The following is a 25,640-nucleotide window of genomic DNA, read 5'->3' as shown; positions in this document are numbered from 1 at the left end:
TTTGTAAAGAGTAAGTGAGTTATGGCCAGTACCATGAACAAATTCCAAAATGCCTGTCCGAACTGGCACTGAACAAAAGCAAAGCTAAACCACCCAGTGTAATCATTGCCCTTGGGCTTTCTTCACAGCACTGAGCCTAGCTTCAGGAAGAACACCAGAAAGAAAGAAACCCCACCCCTCACCCTCCCAATCTCCATCGTCATTTAATTTTCAATATCTGATGAGTGGCCTCCAGAATTATCTACATTGTGGAGGAACATTTCACAGACAATGCCGGGAGGTTAAACGTACCTTGCTCAATCCAACGTAACAATAGAATATTAATCAAACCACACATTAACAGGACAGACCATTTTCAGCTCGTTGTTTAGAGCTGGTGGAATGCACCTGACACCTGCCTCATCAATCTCCTTTTGAAAAGTGCAGTTCCTAACGATAAAGCAGCCAAAGTATATGAACTTGTCCACCCTTCCAAGTGTATTTCCTCCATCAGTATTCTGCTTTAGTGTTTAGCTCGATTGATCATGAGATGCTGCCAAAAACCTGACAGCATTCTTTTTGATATCCTGGAAACTTTATTCACTTTTACAATACTAAAAAGGCCAGGAATTGTCTGTACAAACAACTGATGGAGATAATGTATTCAAAGGCTGTGTAATAATTGGTTAATGATGACTTCATAAGGTAAAATATAACCTCAGAAACCCATATAACTAAAGACTACTGTTGTCCTGTTGTAAATGCAGATCTAAGTTGTCCATGAGGGACATAATTCTGTAGCTATTTGATTAATATTTGACATCAATACAACATCTCTGTGATTATTTCTCATAATAACTACAAGATGGAGTTTTTCAAAAACATTGTTATTATGTCTGGATTATATTAGACCACGAGGCATTGTCATTATAAACGATGTTCTGCTTTTAATAATTGAACTTTCTGTCAACAAATATGGCATCCAATGGCCTCATGGTCAGGCGTTCGGCCTAGTTGGCTTGCTCATCCTGGATCTAATTAATTGGGGTATGTTTCAACACATGCCGTGGGAATGGTGGCACAAATCCAGGAAAATCGACATCCTCTGTCATTCTCAGGCGCCGTTGTACACGATGTTGGATTAAATCTTCTTTTGTAGCATTTGGGCCCTGCAACTGAAAAGAAGATATGTCGGTCATCATGATGGCGATGAAGCATCATCGAATACTTCTCGTGTTTTGAGCTTATATTTTTTTCTTATGCATACAGACAAAACGATGCATTAAACCTTGGCAACTCCATCAACATAGCATTACATGCTTAACCAGAGAACCATCTGAAAAGGCAAAGCCTGATTATTACGCTTTGTAATCAAACTAAACTTGATGAAAACAGCTAAAAAAAATAAAATAAAATGTAAATGTTAATAATGAATGTTCTCCATATTCTCTTCATAAAGATTTTTCGAAAATGTCACGACAAAAGCTCAAATGGTGAAAATGTTATGGCCTGGACAGATGCTCTGAAGCTCAAATGGTAAATAAATAAACACAGAAGGGGTTTCAAAAACCCAGCCGTCTCACACAGTGCAGCAGCAGAAGGGCTCATAAGGCCTATTTCTCCTCACTGTGATGTTGCCCTCTCCTCACCGTTACATTTTGACCCAATTATTAATTAATTATTATTCTCTCCATATTTTGAGAATAGTGGTTTGTTGAAAAATTGATGACAAAAGCTCAAAGGGTAAAAAGTTATGCCTCAGAGACACACACACACACACACACACACACACACACACACACACACACACACACACACACACACACACACACACACACACACACACACACACACAAACACAAAACCCCATCTCCCATTGACAAATACAAGCCTCATACGAGCCTCGACAAGGTATACAAAAATAAAAAAAACAGCTAAAACTACAAGGGCACTTGGTGGAGTGCATACCTCCTCCAAACAATGCCTGATCCACGAGAAAATATCGGGTCTAATATATATTTTTGAAATATCATTCCATATATCGTTTCTGGCCCTATCTCTCAATGGTGAAGAATCACTAAAAAAATTCTCGTAGTCGGATCCGGATCCAGATCTTCACCAAAATCTAATCAGTTCGTTCTTGTCAAACACGAAACCTGTCCACAAAATTTCATCCAAATCCGTCCCCAACTTTTTGAGGTATCCTGCACACAGACAAACAAACAGACAGACAGACAGGGGTGAAAACATAACCTCCTTCCACCTTTGGTGGCAGAGGTAAAAAAGGAAAGGTAAATTTCTTTAATGTGTTCTCCATTGTTGGGCTAATTACAGAGATTTCAATGTAACTTACTGTCCTGGGCATATATGTGATGTCTTTTCCACTGAGGATGTTTGGAAGAAGCTTTTCAACTTCCACAATCGTGATTTTGTCAGGGGATGGCAGGCCAATGTCCGTACTCGGAGTGGTCTCACTTGGAAAGGAAACCTGTAAAGAAGGAAGTTGCACTATTTTCCTCATGCTATTCCTTCATAATACCCCCCCCCCACCCTAACCAACTAGGTTGTGCTTTTACTGGCAAGACCAGTTGTATGCAAAGGATGTTTTTACTGTCGAGTAGAACTACTAATAGAGCCGAAGTGATTGATGTTGTTGCAAGGATGTGATGTAGTGTAGTTATTTCATGATTAAATGTTCAGCATAAGACAAACAGTATTTGCGTACAAGGATCACAACGTGTCGAAGTATGTCTAGACAGATTAAATTGTGATCCTTTCATTCTGTATTGTGTCTGCAGCCCAATAATTCCGTGTTAAGCCTTTAAATCTTTTCCTCTGTTATTTGACGTCGAGTCCACCCGGCTAGGTGGTCAACCGTAACAATGGTTGTCAGGAATGGGATCTGGCTGGACACTCGTCCGAATCCGGCGACTGTAACGATATTAAAGATTAAACTCAGTGTGATGAAATGGGATCATATAACAGGCATGGGGGTATACTACAAAATGTGAACAGGAAGAGTTAAAGTAAAAAAAAAAAAATCAAGACATTACATTTCAATAACAAAAAGAAGAAATAATTAAAATTTGAAATGAACGGAAAAATGGAAGTATAAATGAATTTCGAATCGGAACAAAACAATGAACGAGAAAGTTTGACTTCCATGCACGGCATCGCCTGGCTGTTGTCTGCTACTGCATTTTGTGAAAATCTCGATCACAGGTTCTTCAATGTTTCACAGGCTCCTTTAGAAAGGAAATCCACAATCAGTAATGGAAATGCCAATATACTTAATTTTTTATTATTTTATTCCATTTTAACGATTACTCTTTATATTTTTTTTTTTGTTTTTTTACATTGATCTCAGACTCATGGAGGAGCATGACAAAGACATTCTCAGGCATCAGTATTATGGTTGCTCTTCGTATTTAAAGATGAGAGTTCAAATGTGTATTGTGGACAACCTGTTAACATGAATTTGTTGATAGTGTAGGAGCTGCTGCCCAAAAAAACAATCACTCTGACATTGCAAGCGGTGTAACCTGGCATCAAGGGATATCTAATAAGAGCAGACCACTTGGTACCCATAGATTAGGCAGGAATTTGGAATTTGTTCAGGATGCCAATTATAATTTCCCTACTCTTCACAAAAGACTCGGTGGAATATTTAACATCCACCAACGACAAGTTCCATCAGAATGATCCTCTGGCATAACGTTCTTCAGAGTGACGGCGCACACGTGCTAAACACCAGGGTGGCAGCTGCGTTAAGATTCAATTAACCAAGGCTAGACAACTCAAAAGCGAATACCTCCAAGCTATCCTGCTAACCTTAGACTACAGTGTACTTTCATGTGAAATTGCAAGGAGATTAGTCGCCAAAGGAAAAAATAAAGAGAGTAAAAGGGATTTTGAACCGAGCTTCCCAGCAGTACGAGCCAACCTTTGGTTCAGATGGGAACACTAAAGAGGCCAGACACACTACTCTATCATTCCCTGTGAAAACAATGCAAGACCATTGTTGTAAAATCAGTGACACGTTATAAAATGGAAGATGAAGGATTGGAGGTGAGTATAAAATTTGCACTTGTACAAGTTTGAAAGTGAAGCAATGAATGGATGACCACGATGATCCTGAAAGTAAAATGGATAGTAAAAGTAAAAAAAAAAAAAAAAAAAATGAAAGAATCGAGACCTCACCTTGTTGGGCGAATCTTTTGTCGTCAAACGTTGTTTGCCACCTTTAGATGATTTGTTTTGCTTTCCTTGAGGCAAAAAAGTTGAGTATACTCAGTGATAAGTATCGGAATGGAGCAGATCATTAAAATTGTGACCAGGAAACATTTATACAGATACGACAATGGGAATGTAATCTCCTTCTTTGGGTAACAGCAGAAGAAGAAAAGTATAAATAAGACATCATAATCTATCTATAATTCCAGCAGTGTGTGTGTGTGTGTGTGTGTGTGTGTGTGTGTGTGTGTGTGTGTGTGTGTGTGTGTGTGTGTGTTACTGTGACAACTGTTTCTCGACAACCCCTGGTCCGATCTAATTGAAACTTGTCAGGTATATTGCTGGGGACCTGAGTATGTGCCTTTTCAAGGTTTGATATTAATCGGACAAGTGCTTCCCAAATTATGGCCATTTATTTAGCAACCAATGACAAGACACGTTGCTGCGTAGGCGTGGCCGATGGGGAAGAGAACCTCAGTGCGTTCCCCATTACGGGTTACAACGTACAGACTTCGGGATAATGATGACTTGGTGTATTCTCATAATTTCTCGATTTCTTATGCGCATTTATAGATAAACACAATGCCCCAATCCAGTCGTCGTTTACGAGAGTGAAGGAACGGCCTGTGTTTGTTTGCTTGAAAGTTTTTTTGGGGGGGGGGGGGGGTTTACACGTACGTTTTTTTTTTTTTCTTTTTTTCTCTTCTCTTCTCTGTGTTTTTCCTTGCGACGACATTGCGAAAAGGCAAAATACGTTGGCACTGATTGAATAATTGGCCATTAAAACTAAATTGCGAATAATCGTAACTGCGATATGCGAACTTCCGGACAGTGAGGACTTAACTTCCGGACTTCCAGATAGTGACGACTTACTGTATTCTTTCTCGATTTTTTTCTCGATTTCTGTACTTTCTCGATTTTCTTAAACACAATGCTCCAATCCAGTCGTCGTTTACGAGAGCGAAGGAACAGCCTGTGTGGTTGTTTGAAAGTTTTTTTTGTTTGTTTTTGTTTTTTTTGCACGTACGGCCACGCACGTACGGGCTCGCGACAGCGAAGGAACGGCCTGTGTGGTTGTTTGAAAGTTTTTTTTGGTTTGTTTTTGGGTTTTTTTGCACGTACGGCCACGCACGTACGGGCACGCGAGAGCGAAGGAACGGCCTGTGTGGTTGTTGTTTCTGGCACGCAGTTTGAAAGTTTTTTGTTTTTGCATGTACAGCCACGCACGTACGGCCACACACGTACGGGCACGCACATACGGGCATGCACTAGTCTATTATTAAAAGGAGAAGTGTCTGTGTGTGTGTGTGTGTGCGTGCGTGCGTGCGTGCGTGCGTGCGTGCGTGCGTGCGTGCGTGCGTGCGTGCGTGCGTGCGTGCGTGTGTGTGCGTGCGTGCGTGCGTGCGTGCGTGTGTGTGTCAAGCTTTGTTCTCGAGGGTTCATGCTGTCGTAGGATAATGAAAATGGTACTGTTGGAAAGCTAATAATCGATTTACAGGACTGGGAACAAATATTGGTATCCGTTTAGTCAAAAAGTGGTCCCTTTTAAAAGCCCGTCTTTCCAGGATTGAAGAAGAAGAAGTAGTGGCAACAAGAGCTGATTGCAGCAGTTCTAAGGGTAACCATTAATTATGCTAAGACAGCAAGAACCCTTAAGAAGGACATGGAAGGAGCACAGAAAATTATATCAAGTTATACTTGTCAAAGCGATAGAAAAAGATATCATCGTACACGGAAGGAGCACACAAACAACCAGAGCCACAATGACAGGAGCAACAACTATAAGTTATACAATGTGCATTTTCACATGCTGCTCCATATTTTACATCGTTATTGAGATTAACAGATATACAAACATTACGTCTGTGAAGTACAACATTCTGTTTTTTTTATTAAATCCATCAGCAAAGCGATGGGAGGCCTGCCCAGTACATTCAGAAAGCAATAATGTCAAGCCTTACTAACATGGCTCGAGATCAGTTTAACCATATACATGCCGTGGCAATGCTGACACACACAGGATTGTTTGAATCCTTGTTTGAAAATCCAAAATTGAAATAACGAGATTTGTTTTGAAATTGTTTCAATTTTTTTTTTCTCCCAGACTATGACAGCTTATTCAGTTGACCATATTAAAGTAATCCTCAAACATGAACGTTATTCCATGTAAACATAAGAATTATAAATAAATGAAAACAACATTAAAAGAGTTCCCTAATATGACAAAGTAGAGTGGTTCTTTGGTGGAGGAGCTCAGCAAGGTTCAACCCACCCGCTCCACGATCAAGTACGTCCCGCAGGTGAAAGATTGCTTGTGTAATGAGCTCTCTGGTATTTGGGCACAGCTATGGGTCTATCACCTGAGATAATCGAGATAAAGGAACATTGCAGGAAGGAACTAGAAGGGCACTCGGTGGAGCGCATACCTCCGCCACGTAATGCCTGATCCACAAGAACATATCAGGCCCATTACATTTTTCAAACATTATGCTATGTATCGTTTTTGGCCCTATCTCTCAAAGGTGAAGAATCACTTCAAAAATTAGATAATTCTTGTATCTGGATCCGGATTCGGATCTTCCCCAAAATCGAGTCAATCCTTCCTTGTCACACACCCAGCATGTCCACCAAGTTTCGTCCGAATCCGTTTACAATCTTTTGAGATATCATGCTTTCGATCATTCTTGGCCCCATTTCTCAATGGTGAAGAATCACTTTAAAAAAATTCTAGTAGCCGGATCCGGATCTTCACCAACATCTCATCAGTTCATCCTTGTCACACACCCAACCTGTCCACAACATTTCATCCAGATCTTTTTGAGATATCCTGCACACAAACAAACAAATGAAATTGCTCGTTGAGCAAGGAATTGCCGGAAGAACTTTGTCATATCTCCATGATCTCCGAAAAAACAAAAAAACTGGAAATCAATTTGGTTCTTATAAGTCGATAGTGCTACTGTTTAATGAGTTATAGCACTTAGTTTGGTCATGATCATAACTTGGAAGTCAATCGGAGTTGAAATGGCGTTTTTATCGCAATTTGAAATTTTTGACCCGACGTCCTTGACATTTCTACCCCCGACCGCTAAGAAGGGTGTTGGTGTGACACCCCAATGAGACATATGGTTGGATGCAGAATTGGAAGATGCACATTTTGGATTTGGTTTGAAGTCGATACGACCATTTTAGCGGACGTTATTGCGAAAATAAGAATTTCGGTTTTTCGGTGACCTTGACCTTTGACCTAGATTCACCAAAAACGACAAGTGTCTAAGTTGGACAATGGCCGACGTCTGTACCCAGTTTGGTCATGATCGCTGAAACGGTGTGGCTGCTACAGGGTAAACAAACACACAAACAAACAGACAGACAGGGGTGAAATCATAACCTTCACCTGCGGTGGTGGAGGTCATAAGCTGGAAATCTGTTAAACAAAACAATCAAGCTTGACACAACAAACACAATGCAAGTTCTGGAAAAGAATTGTGAAGTTAAGGCCAAAAGAATGATGTGAAGAATTGAAGTAGAGTTTCCTTAGGCACTCCATCCACCTTTTAGCTCCTTTAACTCCCATCAGATACATTTTATTCTGCATCTCCACATCTCATAACGAGAGCCTGAACTTTGGCAGCCTCATTTTTCAGGTCCAATCCTCAGCAATTCTGTGCTGGATTAATAGCATATCTATTTGCTATTATTCCTCATAATGGCAAAAACAATGGGCCTGCTTGGGAGAAACGAAATGGCTGAGGAGTTATTCTGGAACTTTATTTTGAATTACAACATACAAACTGCACCGGTATGTCATAAGACCTCTAAATTGCATCGAAATACTACCAAAGTTTTCTTCCAGATTTTCCAGCCATTAATAATAGACTTCCTCCATTACGCTGCTCCCCACAACCAACCAACCCCCCCCCCCAACCCCACCCCCAACTCCCCACTTCAGTGCATGACTATTAATTGTGAATTACTTTTTTCTGACAACATTTCGGGTTCAAGTCTTCCCTTTGTCTTTTTTCTTTACCTTTTGGGGGAGGTGGCCCGGCTTCTATGTATTCCTCGATCATTTTGATGATGTGAGTCTCAGCATACGTATTGGCTATATCAAGCGCTGTGCGTCCTGCACACACACACACACACACACACACACACACACACACACACACACACACACACACACACACACACACACACACACACACACACACACACACACACACACACACACACACACACCACCACAACCTTGATGTCCACTTTTTAATATCCTGGATCCATTAATTAGCTTCACAGTTTGCAAGACAAACAAAATATTTGGATATATTTATTACTAACAGGATTACCTGGCCTTGTCCGGGTGGGGGTACTGAGAAGTGGGAGAAGCAGGAGAGCCCCTCGGACACTACAGACAAAATGGGGGACGAATGCTTTGTCCCACCGTCGCAGGCTGACCAGGTGTCCCGTGTGTTATGGTGATCGTCCCATTTAATACTTTTCCGGGACGCCATTTGTACCGTGCCATAACTCAAACCTCCCGTCAGATGCCAGTCAGAGTCAGTAATGAATCTTTGTGTAAAAACTGTTGCATGGATGGAAGCCGTGAGGGAGGCTGAAAGCGTGAGCATTGTGAAGTTCCATTTCTCAAAGCAAATTGATCCTTCACAGAGTTATAAAACGCCATTTTTAAACCATACATCTTCAAGGGACGGGCATGGCGTGGCGATTGAGAATAGGAACGTACTGTACACTATTTACTGTAGCAGATAGATTTGGTTACCGCAGCATGAAAACAGTGAACATATTATTTATTTAGTTTGGTTCCAATTGTGGGGGGGGGGGGAGTCAGGTCAGCTGTGCAGTGAGCCAATGGGAGGAAGACACAGCTCGACTTATTAGGTGTGCTGGCCTTTGGCCGTGTTATATGTTACGTGCTATCTGTTAACCAACGTGATTGCATATCAATTAAAAAGCCAGGAAAGTGATCTTTAAAGGCGCAGGTTGTGGATGAAAATACCCTTAGGACAATTCCCGGATCGGACTTGTGCTGTGTGCCAAATTTGGTGGTTGTCAGTCCAGTGGTCCTTGCAAAAAACCTGAACAGACAGACAGACATCTGATGAATCTTATTTATTATTGTAGTGGAAAGAGATGCATCCACAAAGATTTTTTTTTTGCTTTCTATAAATATTCAAATAAATAATGAATACTATAAATTAGAATGTCGAAGAAGGGAAATGCCTCTGCTCAACTCGCCTGCATGGTTGACGGCCTGCACATCCACCTTGTTCTGCAGTAATATCTGTATGAGACCCACACAACCACTCTGCACAGCTCGCATGAGTGGCGTGGCCCCAGCCAAGCTGGGAGTGTTTGGATCAGCCCCAGCCATCAGAAGGCTGCTGGTGACCTCTTCGTGGCCTGCCAGGCATGCGTGGTGCAGTGGTGTCCATCCAAAGTTGTCCTGAGCACTAATATTTGCCCTGGAAAAGGAAAGCTTACAAACTAAAAAGCAGACTATTACTCAGAAGACCAAGAAGTATTCTTTCTCTACTTTTTACTCCGTGTAAGACAATAAGAGATAAAACTCAAAAAAGTCAATAAATGACAAAAACGTTTTATACAGCAATATCTCACCCCAAATGGATGAGCATCTGAGCAAGTTCATTATTTCCCAGTGAGCAGGCCACCATCAAGGGAGTTTTGAAGTAGCGATCCATCACATCAACTGGCACACCTCTGGTGAAGCTTAAGAGTAGGGCTTCAACAAGGCCTGCACGCATGACGGTAGACATTTCCAGGAACATTGGCTGTGGTGGTTCAACGTGCCATGCTGAGTCATCCTGCAGGGAGTTTTCGCATGAAGCTATGATGGAGAAGTGCAGCGGGTGAGGACCACACTCGATGAAGTGCGCTGGAAGACGGCCGTAATATGCATGAGGTGTCAGCGCATCTGATGCCATGCATATTGGCAATGGGGTCTGGATATGTGTAAAGGTGAAAATAGGAACCTATATGTAACTCCAATGATGAGCTCAATTATAATCAGTGTGGTTTAGGTCTTTGTCAACTTAGTGCATGCTGCTATGATTTTATACTGAAAGCGCAATAAAATGTTTGAACAACAGAATGGCATTAAAGGGTCAAAACTACATCCATTAAAGTGAATACAGAGGCCAAAGTATCCTATTTATTCATAACTAATCCCCTCATTATGAGAAGAAAATCGACTTACTCACCTTTCCTTTCTTCTTCTTCTTCTTTCCTCCTTGCCTTTTTTGCCGTTGACGACCTGTATCCAGGTGGGGCATATATGCTTTGGTCATATATTGAGTTCCATTCAGGAATTCCTGTAGGCAAATGCATCCTTCTTTGCTATGGATCTGCAAGATACACTGGACATCGGCCTCATCCACAAGTGCCCCAGCCAACACTGTCAGTAGATCCTCCTCAAGAACATTTCCCTCACCATCGAGAGCCAGTTCTAGAGCATCCCTGAGTTCATCAGCATGAGCCAAAACCCAATCAAAGAGTTGTATGGCTTCTGGATTGGGCGCACCGTGCCGTGGAGTTTTCCCCCAGGATAATTCGCCCTTGCGGATTTCCTTCATTGCATCCCTGTAGCCTGCAGCTTTGGCCAAGGCCCGAGGAAGAGCTCCTATGTGGTTCTTCTTCTTTGGATTGCAGCCTGAATATATATAAGAAATCTTTTCAGTAAGTTTTCATTTAGATGTATTAGAAGTGCAGGAAGGGTTTAACTACCAATTCATAAACAAAAGGGAGGAGTTTGAAAAGAAACATTGACTTGCAAATGGTAGAATAACAAAATCAGCAATAATAAAGGTGTAGTGACATTATTGTACATACCCCTCTGTATGAGGAAACGACAGCATAGTGCGACTCCAACACGGGCAGCATTGTGCAATGGTGTGTCCCCATTCTTATTCATGACTCCAACTTTGGCTCCAAAGCCAGCTAACATCTGTAGAATCTACTCGCATGCGTGATACAACATTTCTTCGACAACAACAATGGAAAACCCACATCAATATCTCTGATTAGCAACATTTTTCGGCAGGTAAGCAAAACTCTTTTTCCTTTAATTGTGTTACATTTCATCATCATGTGTCCATCGTCATCATTTTCAGTTCCAGGAAGCTCTGAAGCTATGATATATGCCTGGTGTTGCCTTAATGGCTCAAGTTGTGGGCTTGGGATCCTAGGGTCCTGAGTTCAAATCCTGCTTTACTGTTGAATTAATACCTGCAGGGGTTGACTCAGCCTGTCATCCTTCTGAGGTTGGCAAAATGAGTATCAACTTGCTGGTATCCTGGATTGTGCCCAATAGCCAAGGAGGCTGCTTAAGCAGCACCAATGCTCTGCCCAGAGTATGGTCCCAATGGATGGATCTGGATGGTAGCTCTGAGTATCACCAATCTGAATGTAGGGCAAAAGTAGCCTCAGTGAATGGATGTAGGATTTGGTTGTCATGTGCAATACTTTAGAAGCGATCACTGCAACTAAAAAACAAAATCCCTGCTCTATCTGAATTGGCAGTACTGTATTCAAATTGATGAAAGTGCTTTACACAGAACCCTATTCAATTTTTTTAATATGAATTGGCAGGTTTTTAAATTATCAAGCGTTTACTGTGTATCTTACCAGCACTGTAACCAAGAAGAAGAAGAAAAAGGGCAAGAAGAAGCAGCAGCTAACATGGTGGGAAATATCCAATTGGACACAGAATCTTATCAGTGAGAGATGTGTTCAGCTTGGAAAAAAATTCATTTCACAACTTTGCATTCTTAAGGAACACGGCAGGAAAATAGGGAACAAGGGGAAAATCACAATCATTCGCTATTTGTGTGATGCTTTTGTGAGTGGGAAAATGCAACATGGCCACCGTTCAAAAACAACTTTATGCACAAGACATCAATGTCATGGAATGTTTCTAAAGAGTACTGCAAAACATTGAAGCCATAGTGATTTTCATCGATTGTGAGTTAATGCTTCAGCATTGAAGCCATAGTGCTTTTAATTGATTGTGAGCTAAATTGGGCTGCTCCAACAGGTTTGTCTGGGCGATTTATACAGTTCTGGCATGACTCCATAAATGGAGGTGTTGACAAAATTGCTAATGGAAATGTGGCATAACAATTTCCAACTTTTATCGATTAACTTTCCATCTTTTCCATCCTAAAACTTCCACATGCTTTAAATCCTTCAGAGAAAAGATAGAAGTGGTGCACCAAAATCTTCAACACAAATGACAAATTTGTAGATAAACGGTGAATATTGGAGGAGTTTTCCTTACCGACAAACTTCCAGTGACCATAGAAAGGTGGACAGCATTGTTTTCCTCAATGTCCACCGGTAGCACATCTGCTCCAGATTGCAACAATTCCTTGACCACAATAGCTGACCCAACTCTGGCTGCCTCCATCAGAGCAGTTCGCCCAGAGGTCTGAAAGAGCAAACCGCGAAGGCATTTGCTCAAATTATTCCAAATGGATAATCAAGGTGAGGAAGAACAATAATATTGTCTGTTTTTTATTGAAGGCCAAAGGCATAATTATGATCTAATAATTTTGTCACAAGGAAAAGGCTCAAGCCAGATTTTTCAGCAAAAGAGCTGCCTTCACAGTTCACCGATGTCACAAAAAATGTTTTTGGCTCGACTCCATCTCCACATCTATGGCTATAATTCCAACTGCAGAAAATTATATAATCACTGTTTTTTAAATTTATATTGTTCATGGTAATAGTAGTTAGTATTATCTATCAAGATAATACTTACATAATAGCGGTGATTAAACCATGAGATAACTCGAACGGCACTTGATAGAACGCATACCTCCGCCAGGCTGCATCTGGACCTCCAAAATCGAATCGGCTTGTTCTTGTCACCTACCCAACTCATCCACCAAGTTTCATCATAATCCATCCCCAACTTTTTGAAATATCATGCTGTGGACAGGTTTTGGCCCGATCTCTCAATGGTTGTTGTTGTATTGTATGTAGACTGTGGCTCCTGGTTGCATCATTTCCGGAAGCTCGGCTGTGCTGCTGTTGTAGTGCTCCTGTTACCAGTAACCTAGTACTCATTTCACCGACCTCAGAAGGATGACAGGCTGAGTAAACCCACTTGGTGTAATTTTAACGGAACGACAGGGGCTCAAACTCAAGACCCTAAGATCTCAAGACAGCCACCTTTAGCGTAAAACCACCACCAGGCTTCTCTCAATGGTGAAGAATCATTGAAAATTATTGGATCTGGAAATTCACCAAAATCTAATCAATTTGTCCTTGTGATACACCCAAACTGTCTACCAAGTTTTGTCCGAATCGATTCATAACCTTTTAAGATACCCTGCTCACACACAGACAGACAGACAGACAGACAGATAGGGGTGAAAACATAATATTCTGTGTTTTATATCTACATATAGATAATATTCAATAAGCAATTCCAACGACCAAAGTAAAAATTATACACAACACATAACCAAAGGACAATTAGGACAAAAACACACACACACACACAACTGCAGCATTCTGTAGAGTCTGCACACCTCATCTTTACAGTTGGGGTTTCCACGCCTGCTCAGCAACAACATTGCTAACTGTGGAACTTGATCTGCAAGACTGCAGGCGATGACTAGCGGAGGTGGCACGTGGCTTGACATTGCATTGGGGTTTGCTTTGTATTCCAGGACCATCTCCAGGCATGTGATATGGTGCTGAGTTGGGTACATGCAGTACTGTACCACACCTAATGAAAGTACAAATGCACAATTAATGGTAAATAACGAAACATGTCTGATCATAATAAGCCACTAGCAGAAGTACCTGTCCCCAGTGATGAGAAAAGTTTAAGTTAATCTAACAATATAAACGATTTAATGGACTTTTTCCTCACAGGCAGGTCAGTGGTCTCTCTGTTATCAACCGTACCAGCTCCTTTCTGGTCTTGCACCCTCTGCTCTTTCCTTATTTTCCTTGCTTTGCCCCCTAGAGGTTTCTGCAAGACTCACACGGTCCACCATCAACCCCATTCTGGTGAAACGACCTTAATCCAAAATGACTGCTCACCTCCACTCATTTGTTCCTCTTTTTTCCACATGTGGAATCAACGTCCATATCCTCTTCAATCTCATTCTTTCCTCCAGGTCTTCAAGACAGCTGTTCACCACAATCTCAGATCATCAGGTCAGGTCAGATATGAGAGCATGCATGCTCCGAAGCAGCACAACACTGTGTCAACTTTCCACCAGTACTCCAGGAACCTAGCTCCGTCTCTGCCTAGATGCTGATCAACCTGCTGCAACCATGAGGCAAGTCCTCCGCTTCATTGGCCTCCTCCACTCATGAGGCTCCATCGCTGAGAGAATCTGGTGAGCAGGATCAGCGTCAAGAAAACGAGCCACGTGTCCACACAGCCACAGCTGACGCTCATGGACTATGTAGGCAACAAATCTCATTTGAGTCTCTCTCAGCAGCCACTTGTTGGACACAAAGTCCGACCAGTAATAGCCAAGGGTTCTCCGAAGAGACTTGGTGCTAAAGTCTCAGATCCCTGGTCAGAGTCCAAGTCTCACACCGATAGAGCAAGACAGCAAGCACCAATGACCTGAAGACTCGGACTTTCGTCCTGCACAGGTACCAACAGCGCCACACCCCATGATCCAGTGAATCCATGACTCCCCAGGCCCGACCCAGATATCTATTGACCTCTGTCTCACAACGAGCAGAGACATGAATATCACTGCCAAGGTAAGTGAATCTCTCCACGACCTCAACATCCTCACCACAAACATGCACAGACAAGATAGCAGCATTCAAGATGTCATGGAAAGCCTGTATCTTAGTTTTGACCCAGGAAACCCGTAAACCCAGCGGCTCCGACTCCTCATTCAGCACCTCGAGGGCCCCCAAAAGGATATCCAGAGTCTCCGCAAAGATGACTGCATCATCTGCGAAATCAAAGTCAGAGATCTTGACATTCCCAAACGATGCATCGCAGCGTGATCTCTCAGAAATCCTCCCCAGAATCTAGTCCATACAAGCACTGAAAAGTTTGGGGTCAAGTACATACCCCTGACAAACTCCAGTAGCAACTGGAAATAAGTCAGAGATGGGACCACCACATCTTATAGCACTCTCAATACCAGACTATAGTTTAGACATCAGATTGATCAGTGTTGATGGCACCCCACGAAGACCACGAATCCTCCAGAGGGTATCCCAATTCACTGAATCGGACACTTTGCAGAGATCAACATAAGCTGCAAAAGCCTGGCATTGCCTTAGAGGTAAGGGTGGGGGCTTGGGATCATAGGGTCCTGAGTTCGAGCCCCGTTGGCCACTGAATTAACACCAGGGGTTTGACTCAGGCTGTCATCCTTCCAAGGTTGGCAAAATGAGTACCAGTGTACTGATAATAGGGGCACTGCATCAGCGGCATAACCACACCCCTAACCAATGATGCAACCAGCAGCCAAAAAGGTAGCACACGAAGAGAACATAGCCTGCAAGCAGCCCCTGCTGAAACTCTCATCTGGGTTCGGTGAGGACCCAAAGAGCAAGGATACGGTCAATCGTTAACCTCTTTGGTGTAAAGCCTGACTGCGCTGGATGCTGGTGCCGAACCCTATCAATAATTATCCCAGCAAAGACCTTGCCCGGCATTGAGAGCAGTGTCACCCCCTGGTAGTTGCTGCAGTCCTGGCAGTCATCCTTCCCTTTCCAGAGAGAGGCAAACAAGGCCCCTCTTCCAGTCTGTTGGGATGATGCATGTGTTGCAGGCAAAGCACAGAATAGCATGCAACAACATGAGTACAGCATTTCAACCAGCCTTGAGAAGTTCAGCATGGATGCCACAGATCCCAGGAACTTTACCCCATTTCAACTGGTTCAACGCAGCCTGTGTTTCCATAAAAGAAGGTGGATCACAGTTGATTGGATGGTCAGCAGTAGGGATAGTAACACCCCTGACATCCAACTCAACAGTTGGTGGATCACCCTGGTATAGCCAATCAAAGTAACCAGCCCAGCGGGCCTTCACTTCACACTCCTCTGTCAAGAGCCCACCACCATCCAGTCTAACTGCAGTGCACTGAGGGACGGGCTTGGACGAATGCAATGAGTGAATTCCCCTGTAAGCAGGACGAGAATGACTTGACCACAGGTGATGCTATACCCCGTCACAGATTCCATGCCCATTGGCCTCCTTGTTCAGCCTCAGCACACATACAGTTTTCCGCCTCAACTTCGGAACAGCTCGGCTCTGCCATTCAGCCTGGCCCTGCATCTCTGGTCAATGGTATTCAGTGTCCTTTGAGAGAGAAAATTCTTATTCGCCCCACAGTAAGTTTGAAGACATCCACCAGCAACGTCAAGGATGGTGGTCTTGAAGGCACTCCACAACTATTCAGGATTCCCCAAAGCACCCAGACCCTTCCAAATCCCCACTCAGTCTGTTTGCAAACTCCTCAGCTACTCTCTCATCCTTGAGCTTGCCAACATACAGCCAAGGCTGGGATGGTACCATTCTCCTGGATTTAAGCTGCAGCTTCAGAGTTGCTACAACAAGCCTCTGGTCGGTATTGATGAACTGAGCACTCTGGTCGACCCTGCAGTTCTGGATCATCCTCCAGCAACCATCAAGGAGTACATGGTCAATCTCCTTTGCCATGCCACCAGCAATGGAATATGAAGCCTAGTAATGAGCCTCTGGGTGCTGAAACCTTGAACTAGCCACTCTAAGTCCATGACTTCTTGCAAAGTCAAGGAACTTATGCGATTCTGGTTCCCAGTTCCAGACCCATGGGGACCAACACAAGTCTCATAACCATCCCTATCAGTTCTATTCGATGCATTGAAATCTCCCAAGACTAGAAGAGTATTTTGCCTGGGGCATAGAATGCATCCTTCACGGTGAGATCACTCACCTCAGTCAGAGCATATTTAGGGATGAGGGAAATGACACCCAAGGAATGACGAATCCTTTGTCTCATAATACGCTTGTTGACCGGTGTTACCTCAATTATCATTGGAGTCAGCTTATTGGACATAGCTACAGCAACTCCTTAGGCATGGCAACCATCAGTGCGACCAGACCAATAGTAGGTGCAGCCACCCACCATGATCTCGCCACTATCTGGTTTCTGAACCTCAGAGAGTGCTGCAATACCGATGTTCAAACACTTGAGCTCAGATGATAACAGCGACAGGTGATCATCCTCTCTTAGGAATAGGACATTCCAGGCACCCACCCGAAGGGACCGCGTCAGGTGAATCCAAGGAGACCACCAGCTTGTGGATGACACCTCAGCACCACCCTGACACACACTACTGCACTCAAATCCAGGAAGGTTACCCCGTGTTTTTCCTCCTATCATAAAAGAGTGGGGTCCCGGCGGCTTTCCCCCAATCCCTTATCTGGTGAGCTGCCCTGTGAAGGTACTCCCACAGATTGGGTTTTCAGTTTTCTTTGTGTTTTTAGTATGTTTTGCGGAGTGAAGGGTTTTACGGTGACTGGAGTGCAAATCCTGCCACCAACCTCCTAAAATAAGTAACCCAACTGCAGGAGGACGTCGGCAGACACAACTGGGCACTAGAAATGGATGGCCATTGGCTCACACAGAGCTCCACCGCCCTTTGTCCCCAATTCAGATCGTCTCCAATCCAAAACCATGATCTTTTCTGCTGTTGTTAACTCCTGTCCCACCCACCGCACCCCAATCTCCTCCTTCCAAATTTCCAGTTTTTCCTCCTGAGAGTTCCCTTCTGGATCCATTTTGTGCACCCCTTGCACTCTCTCCTGCTGTCCATTCCTCCCCACATTCATTGTTTGTCTGCCTCCCCCTGTATTGAATTTCGGCTCTGCTGTTTGTATTTGCCCCCTCTCTCTGCTGTTCCTTTTGCCCTTTTGTATCTTGTTCCATTCATTGGATTGAGTCTTGATGATATATACAATCCCCCCCCCAAAAAAAAACAAAGCATCGCCAGCGACCTCGCATTGTTTTCCAGCCAAACACGCATGCACAGTCCAAGCTTCCCCATCTCCCAGCCGAGGTAGTGACGTGTTGCTGTTGGAAGATCACAAGTTGGGTCAACTCAAAACACTAATAGTAAAGTCTAAATAACCTGATCCTGATTAGGTGATTCAAATTACATATTTTGATTTGATGTACCATACACTCTACAGAGTGTTGGTGCTGCTGAAGCAGTTTATTGGCAAGCGTTATGCTGGGTGGTTTGCCATTGCTTTCCCAGCTTTGTTTGTCTGTGCTCTATCGTTTCCAATGCTGAGCCTCAAGCAAGGATTCAGGGGACGCCATGGCAGAGAGTGAGATCTACTCTGTGGCGTAGCAACGACTGCTTCTCTCTGACCTCCTCTCCAAAACAGCCCCTCCAGAACAACCTCTCTCCCAGCAGTAACTAGCTGAAATCGGCAGACGCCAGCAGAACGCTCTTCCTCACAAAACAACTACTTCTCCATGGGCATCCTTTTATTGAGCGACCTAACGCCCCACCCAGTGATATCGACAAGCTTCGCTCACATGGCGTCGATTGGTGGAGGTGGTGTTAATTCCACCCCCGCACCTCTCGGTGTTCTCGATGTTGCGGGATTGCACCTAAACTCACTCCTGGTAGGTGTTGTAAGGCCGCAATTCCTTTAAACATCCATAAAAGACAGATTGCAAAGGATAAAACATTAAATATGCAAAAAGGAAAATTAGTGGGGGATCAGAAACAAACATTGTGGGGTAGGATGACCTGCTTTCAAGACTAATGTCGATACATATTCCTACTACAGTGTATTTTACAACACACACTTATGCTTAAACATAAATTAAGGGAAATAACTGTTCTAATCTCTGCATTTTTAATCCCTAGATGTCATTTCAGCAATAATATATAGAAGGGAGTTGTTTATTTGTTGTTTTTTTTTGTTTATTCCATATAAGTTTCAAAATACACTCAACCAATTTCCCTGAAATTTGCTCCACTGCATTATTTTCACACATGGAAGGTCCACACCACAATAAAAACTTTCAATTCTTAATCAAATTGATGAAAAACATGACATTACAGTGTTTTCAGCGACCTTGTATCATACATCAGATAGCGTATGCTCACCTCTCATCTCACATTGACTCGGGCGCTGGCATGTCACTTCCTTGGCTGGAAGAGGGGCCAGTCTGATGCTTGAATAAAGTCTAGATAACCTGTTGTTGATTTGGTGACCCAACTTGAAGATCATACACTCAACTCTCCAAAAATCAAATATGTTCCATAGCCATTTCAGTTTACTGTCCCCCCCAACCTCCTCCTCATTCCCCCCATACTGACTAAATAGCAATAAATTTCAAACAAATAAGGTTAAGTGTACTGAACAAAAGGACTGAAGAGGTTGTATATAATTGGGGAGAGGTATCGTCTTGTCTGACCATTCCTGTCAGAAGCATCTTGCGACTTATGTCATTACTTATGTTATTGACATGTTCACAGACAATGATTTTCTAGTATTTTTATTACTGTTTCAAATTTCAAAGACAACAACAGTAGAGACGTCATACCGCAGCCCTGTACATCTCGTGCTTTTGTCGTTGCGCCACTGGACAGGAGTGTGGATGTGACATCGGTGCGGCCGAGTTCAACAGCGTCCATTAGAGCTGTGCGGCCCTTCTTGTCTCGAATATCTACGTCAGCTCCCAAGATGAGCAACTGCTGCAGCATTTCCAATGTGCCCATTGTAGCTGCTCTGTGCAATGCAGTCTGTCCACTGTGAGGCTGTGCACACACATACACACACACACACACACACACACACACACACACACACACACACACACACACACACACACACACACACACACACACACACACACACACACACTTTCTCTTTGGTATAAACTAGTCTTGCCTACCAGACGACCCGCTGACGGATTTAATTAAAAGACAGCATGTTATACTTCATAAGCCCTTGACTCTGACTATGAAGTGCCCCAAGGCAGTATTATGAGCCCATTCCTGTTCCTGATCTTCATCAATGATCTCTCTGACTCTGGAAAATCTTCTTTCTCTATTTGCTGATGACTCCACCCTGTACCGTGACATCCCTCATCCTTCAGACAGGCCTACTGCAGCCTCTTCCCTCTCTCTTCAGACCTTAACAAACTCACAAGCTGATTAAACACTTGGAATATGTCCTTAGATCCTGACAAATCTCACTCTCACTATCTCTCTCTCTCTGAAAAGACCATCTGGCAAACCCTCCTATCTACTTACTTAACAATCCTCTTGAGGAAGTTCAGTCATTCAAACTCCTGGGTCTCACTATCAGGCATCATCTTTCATGGGCAACAACCACATTTCAAAGTTGGCCTCAAAAGCCAGTCGCCGACTTGGCATTCTCTGTCATACAAAGTCCTTCCTTGGCACACCTGAACTCTGATCGACCTACAAAGCCTTCATCGGCAGCTTGATGGAGTACTGATCTCCCCTCCTGGCTGGCTCCTCTGTCTCACATCTTGCTCAACTTGATGCTGTGAAAACGAAGGCATTCAAGATCATTGGAATCTCCCACGATGAAGAGTCTATGGGTCTATCACGTCACCATCGCAGACAGGTTGGTGGTCTTTCTGTCTTCTATCACCTTCTTTCTGGTATTGAACCCTCTGCTCTGTTCATGCTTTGTCCCTCCCCCTAACTAGTTTTCTGCAGGGCACACATGGTCTACCATCAACGCCCTTCTGGTGAAACTAAACAAATCCAGGATAACTGCTCACCTCCACTCAATCGTTCTTTTTTTCCCACATGTGGAACCAACTTCTACATTCTCATTCCTCCATCCATGTCTTCAAGACAGCAGTTCACCATCTCAGTTCATCCCCAATCCAAAACTATGATCCTTTCTACCCTCATTAATCCCCACCCCAATCCCTCATCCTTCCATATTTTCAGTTGTCCATTCTGGGAGTTTCCTTCTGTATCCATCTTGTCGACCCCATACATTCTCTCCTGCCCCTCACTCCTGATCATGCAACAGGCCATGAATAAAAAATGTACTAAAAGCAGTGGTGTGATATAATCAACAATAAGTATGAGAAAAGGAGTGGCAGGTGAGAATGAAAGATAAGGGATGGTAAAAGGGGGGGGGGGATCTAAAGAAATCGGAAAATTATGCTGAACCCTCCAGAATCGATTGTCTCGTATATCTCGCATATTAGTGACTGATTCACGTACCTTACCATCAGTGCATCACATCCTTCTCCCCATGCTCGATACCAATAACTCCGCTAACAATCAAGACGTTTAGTGCACCACACGATGACGTGCCAGTGTCACCATGCCCATGCTTCGTCAAACCTTTCCGTATTTCACTTTATTATCATTAAACCCACATATTCATCACAATCATTCCATTTTATATTTATTTACCACGTTTAAAATACATATCCTCATTCAGCTTCATGTCTCCCAATCTACTTCTCATTTCTCCAGCTTGTCCCCACATTGCTCTGTCTCACCTCTCTCAAGTTAACAAGGCCCGGTACACCCCGAGAGATCAACTTCACAACCTCTGCAGTCTGATTCATCAGCACACATTGCAGCAGCTTGTTCGCCTGCACTGCTGACAGATGCTCTCCAGGGTCCAGGAGCTCAGCGGGTTCCATTATAACTGCAGATAAGAAGTGAACAAGCAGTGTCATCGTCTCAGCTTCTTCACATCCAGATATGTTTTAGAGGAAATGCTACAAAACTTAACAAGATGAGATTTCATTCAAACGACTTGAATGTGCCACCGAACCTTTTAAAAACAGCGTCCCAAACCTGCCCTTGGGGTGAGCTGTATGACTCTAGCATTACCTGCAATAAGTAGAAATACTGAGGTGTGGACATGGAACTTGTATGATGGCCCTTTAGCTGTTCCTTTTTTTTTTTTTTACCTGGAGATACCTTGTGTACTTTAGAAATTCAAACAATAAACCATTGTAAACTATGATCAGCAATTCAGCTTTAAAGCCTTTCTTCATGTACGAAGTGGACCTGAGAGTGAGGATGCAAAAAAACAAATGTGTATCGGTTTTGTGATGCATTAGTTTGATGACGTCATTGAAAAATGTAACTCTCACAGTGGAAAAGCAGAAGTTACATCAACGGCTCATTGCCTCCAGTTATTTAAATAAATAAGATAAGTATTTTGTAAATAATTAATCCAATGATCTCAGATAATTTTTACATTTTATTAAATTGATTTCACTCAAATCCTTTTTCATTTGGGACTAGTATTAAATTATGATTACTGTAATGTTGTATATTCTTAACTTGTCCTGTTGGTAAACAAGCTTTAAAGAACCTGTTGCAGCTTAAATAAGCCCTACTTATAGTCTTTAACATGAAACTCACATTCCTCTCCTTCCACCCACCCCCCCCCCCAGTAAAGTGTAAGTCCTGCCCACTTTTACCATCAAGCATGCTTGCTCCTCGTCAAATTCCTGGCTCATCAGCATTCATTAATTTGTGTGCAGCCACGTGGTTCTGGTTCAAATTATCTGCTGGGGGGCACACCTGTGCCATTGATAAAGTGTCCACTGTATGTTATATCAGGAATTAGTGGTTTGTTCAGGGTGCCGGCAATAGCTCGCCTACTCTTCGTGAGATGCACCCTGGGGTCTTCAACGTCCACCAAGATCAGTGCTGGCAGACGGGTCTTTCGGTTTAATGTCCTCCCTATGAGCAGCATACGCATTGATGCATCACCCTGCACATGAAACAGCAGGGTGACAGTTTATAGCTCCATCAAGATTCGAACCCCATCTATAGAGCTCAAAGGTGTTGATGCACACTTCTAATCTATCCTGCCAGCCCTCAAACCACAAACCTTGAATCTTTTCATCACCTGCCACATTTTCACACATCACATGTTCCAAAAAACACTTATGGTGGCACTCCCTCTACTGTTGAATCAGTAATGTGTTTCTTCAAGATGGTTAATCATGAAAAAATGTTTTCACTTTTCTACTTTTGTAAGGAGCAGGTTCGTACTGTTTTGGCTTCTTCTCATAGGCTTCAAAAAAAGAAGTACTTGACTACTTTCTGCAATAGTTCCTGCAGCATGCCATGAGGAGTGCATGATTTCCCATATGCCTCAACAAGACCTAAAAATGTATTCTTTCGTTTTTGTATTTTTCATGCAAGGTCTTAGGTTCGTGATGGAGCTGCCACTCACACACACATGGACATACTGAAAAAAGACACTTAACACAGCCAATGAGATTGGGGGAAGTGCCATCACTTCCAGGGGTACTCTGGGTACCAGCGACGTCATAACAATGGCATCACCTTTCTCATCGCACTCAACGGGGTATTTCCTTCGGAGGAATTTTATCCTCCCCATGGATGCCTTCAATGGGGATTGTCCGTGCTCTATCCTTTTATATGCTGAGCATCAAGCAACGAAGCAGCACATACCATTTTTTTTTAACTCTTTGGTGTTACTCAGCCAGAGTTTGAACCACCAACCTCCCTGACTCAGAGTGGACACTCTAACCATTACACCACCAAGTCTGTCTTTTTGCGAAACAGGAAAATCCTGGTGAGAGTGATGAGCCATTGTAAAAACACTTCATACACGGCAAATATGGTACACTATAGCCTTCAAGAATTGCACAAAAATTTCACTTCTTCTTCAACTACATCCATTCTAATAATTTTTTTCCCTTATGTCCTCAATAAAAAAATTTTTTAAATGCATTCCTCTCTTGTGTTGGTTTGTATCGCATTGCCAATGACTGTTTTATATGGATGAAAGCATCCTTACTTCGGTCTATATACATTAGAACTTTAAAGAACCTCAGCATGGCAATGGCTTTTACAAAAAAACATGCCGGAAGAGGCCCTCAGTAAATGAGGTAGCAATTTGTAATTTCATTCACATATATGCCATCCACTGAAGGAGAGGATGAGCTACAAAATATTCAGTGAAGATGAACTTTTTAGAGAAGACAATTAAATATTGTTCACATATCAGATGGCTTTTTCTGAAAGTCAACCGCGCAGGAAATATAAACTGGATACTCTCACTCCTCCGCAGGAACATAATAATAAGTAAAAAAAAGTCATAAAATGTCATAATCCCCCATTGTTTTTGTAATTTTGCTGTATGGAGCTAAAGGATAGCCAATATGTATGTGCAACTGAAATGGCTGCCAGTCTACCAGTCGGACATCTTTGATCAGATCGCAAAATAAAGTAATGGGCACGTGTATGCCGTCGTGTACTGTGCTTGTGCCACGTTTGAACAAAATCGGATCATGCATGTTTGAGAAATGGTTGGAGACGTGTTTAAGCAACAAAATGGCCGCCAGTCGGCCATCTTGGATCTGCTTTCGAAAAAATAAAATGACATCATGCATATAAAAGCCATAGTTCATTATCGGCCTGCCAAGTTCAAACGACATCGGTAAATACATGTACGAGAAATAGTTGAAAACGTGTTAAACATCGGGGTTTTTACAATGAAAATTGCCACCAGTCAGCCATCTTTGATTGCTTCGTGAAACAAAATGATGTGCACATGTATACCATAATCTGTTGTCTTTGTGCCAAGTATGAATACATTTTATTCATACATGGCCGAGATATGGTTGTGGACGCACACACGCATGGACATGCAAAATTGAGACCAAATCCATAACCCCCTGTTTCGGACTAAATCCAACAGAGGCTAATAACAATACCATTCCTTTCATGCGGTAAAGGAACATAGTGCTACTGAAGTAGTTTCATTGGCAAGTATAGTCCTGGACAGGTTGCCACTCTGATGCAGGTTACCCGAAATGGTTATTACCCCAGTACACTGGTACTCATTTTTGATGACCTCAGAAGGATGACAGGCTGAGTGAACCCCACCTGGTGTCAATTCACCGGTGAAAAAAACATGGGCTCAAACTCAGGACCCTTAGGTCCCAAGCCAGCCACCTTTACCATGAAGCCAACAGCAGGTGATCTGTTGGAACACAGAGATGTAATAATTGAAAATGAAACAGAACTAGATCATTGCATGCATACATAGAAAGGGGGATATAGAAGGTGATGTACAGGAGTTACAAAACCACCAAGCGCTAAACTGGATCCTATTTGAGCCTTGTGACACTAGCTTTTTTGGATCCTACTCGAGACACTCAATTAAATTTGGAAGGTGGGTAAGAGGACTCAGGTGTGTTTGTGGGTATGTGTGGGGGGGGGGGGGAGGGGTTACTACAATTGTAATAAATAAATAAAAACATGTCACGTGCACACTGATATTCCTCTTCTTACTTCGTCTCTGAACCAAGTATGTGTGGAATTCCTTCCCTCATTGCTTGTAATCCCCATACATGGATTTTGGAGGGCAGTACAAGACTCACTCAGGA

At 42.9% G+C, this 25,640-nt stretch overlaps 1 protein-coding gene across 1 annotated transcript; it reads right to left on the bottom strand.

Moving 5' to 3' along the window:
• Positions 1–270: 270 nt before the first annotated feature.
• On the bottom strand, positions 271–25,156 carry ANKEF1 (ankyrin repeat and EF-hand domain containing 1). Its single transcript, XM_085858391.1, has 13 exons — positions 25,138–25,156; positions 21,753–21,904; positions 19,800–20,013; positions 13,788–13,987; positions 12,530–12,679; positions 11,083–11,206; positions 10,455–10,903; positions 9,853–10,196; positions 9,472–9,698; positions 8,243–8,338; positions 4,180–4,244; positions 2,333–2,467; positions 271–1,154 (listed from the first exon to the last, which is right to left on the bottom strand). Exons 2-13 carry the CDS (start codon positions 21,897–21,899, stop codon positions 1,014–1,016), a joined length of 2,292 nt encoding a protein of 763 aa, XP_085714517.1. The 5' UTR covers positions 21,900–21,904; positions 25,138–25,156; the 3' UTR covers positions 271–1,013.
• Between the last annotated feature and the right edge of the window lie 484 nt (positions 25,157–25,640).

Source organism: Eptatretus burgeri, chromosome 15 (assembly GCF_056783735.1).
Source record: "Eptatretus burgeri isolate ZD-2024b chromosome 15, Ebu_testis_v1, whole genome shotgun sequence".
Taxonomy (NCBI): Eukaryota; Metazoa; Chordata; class Myxini; order Myxiniformes; family Myxinidae; genus Eptatretus; species Eptatretus burgeri.
The sequence above is the reverse complement of the archived record's forward strand: the minus strand, read 5'-3'. Positions and strand labels throughout refer to the sequence as shown.

Coding starts and splice junctions, on each gene's coding strand:
- ANKEF1 (XM_085858391.1), bottom strand. CDS start 21,899: ATGGAACCCGCTGAGCTCCTGGACCCTGGAGAGCATCTGTCAGCAGTG. Junction 10,904..11,082: donor TCGTTTCCTCATACAGAGGG/GTATGTACAATA, acceptor ATATATATTCAG/GCTGCAATCCAAAGAAGAAG. Junction 1,155..2,332: donor TCACATATATGCCCAGGACA/GTAAGTTACATT, acceptor TCTTCTTTTCAG/TTGCAGGGCCCAAATGCTAC.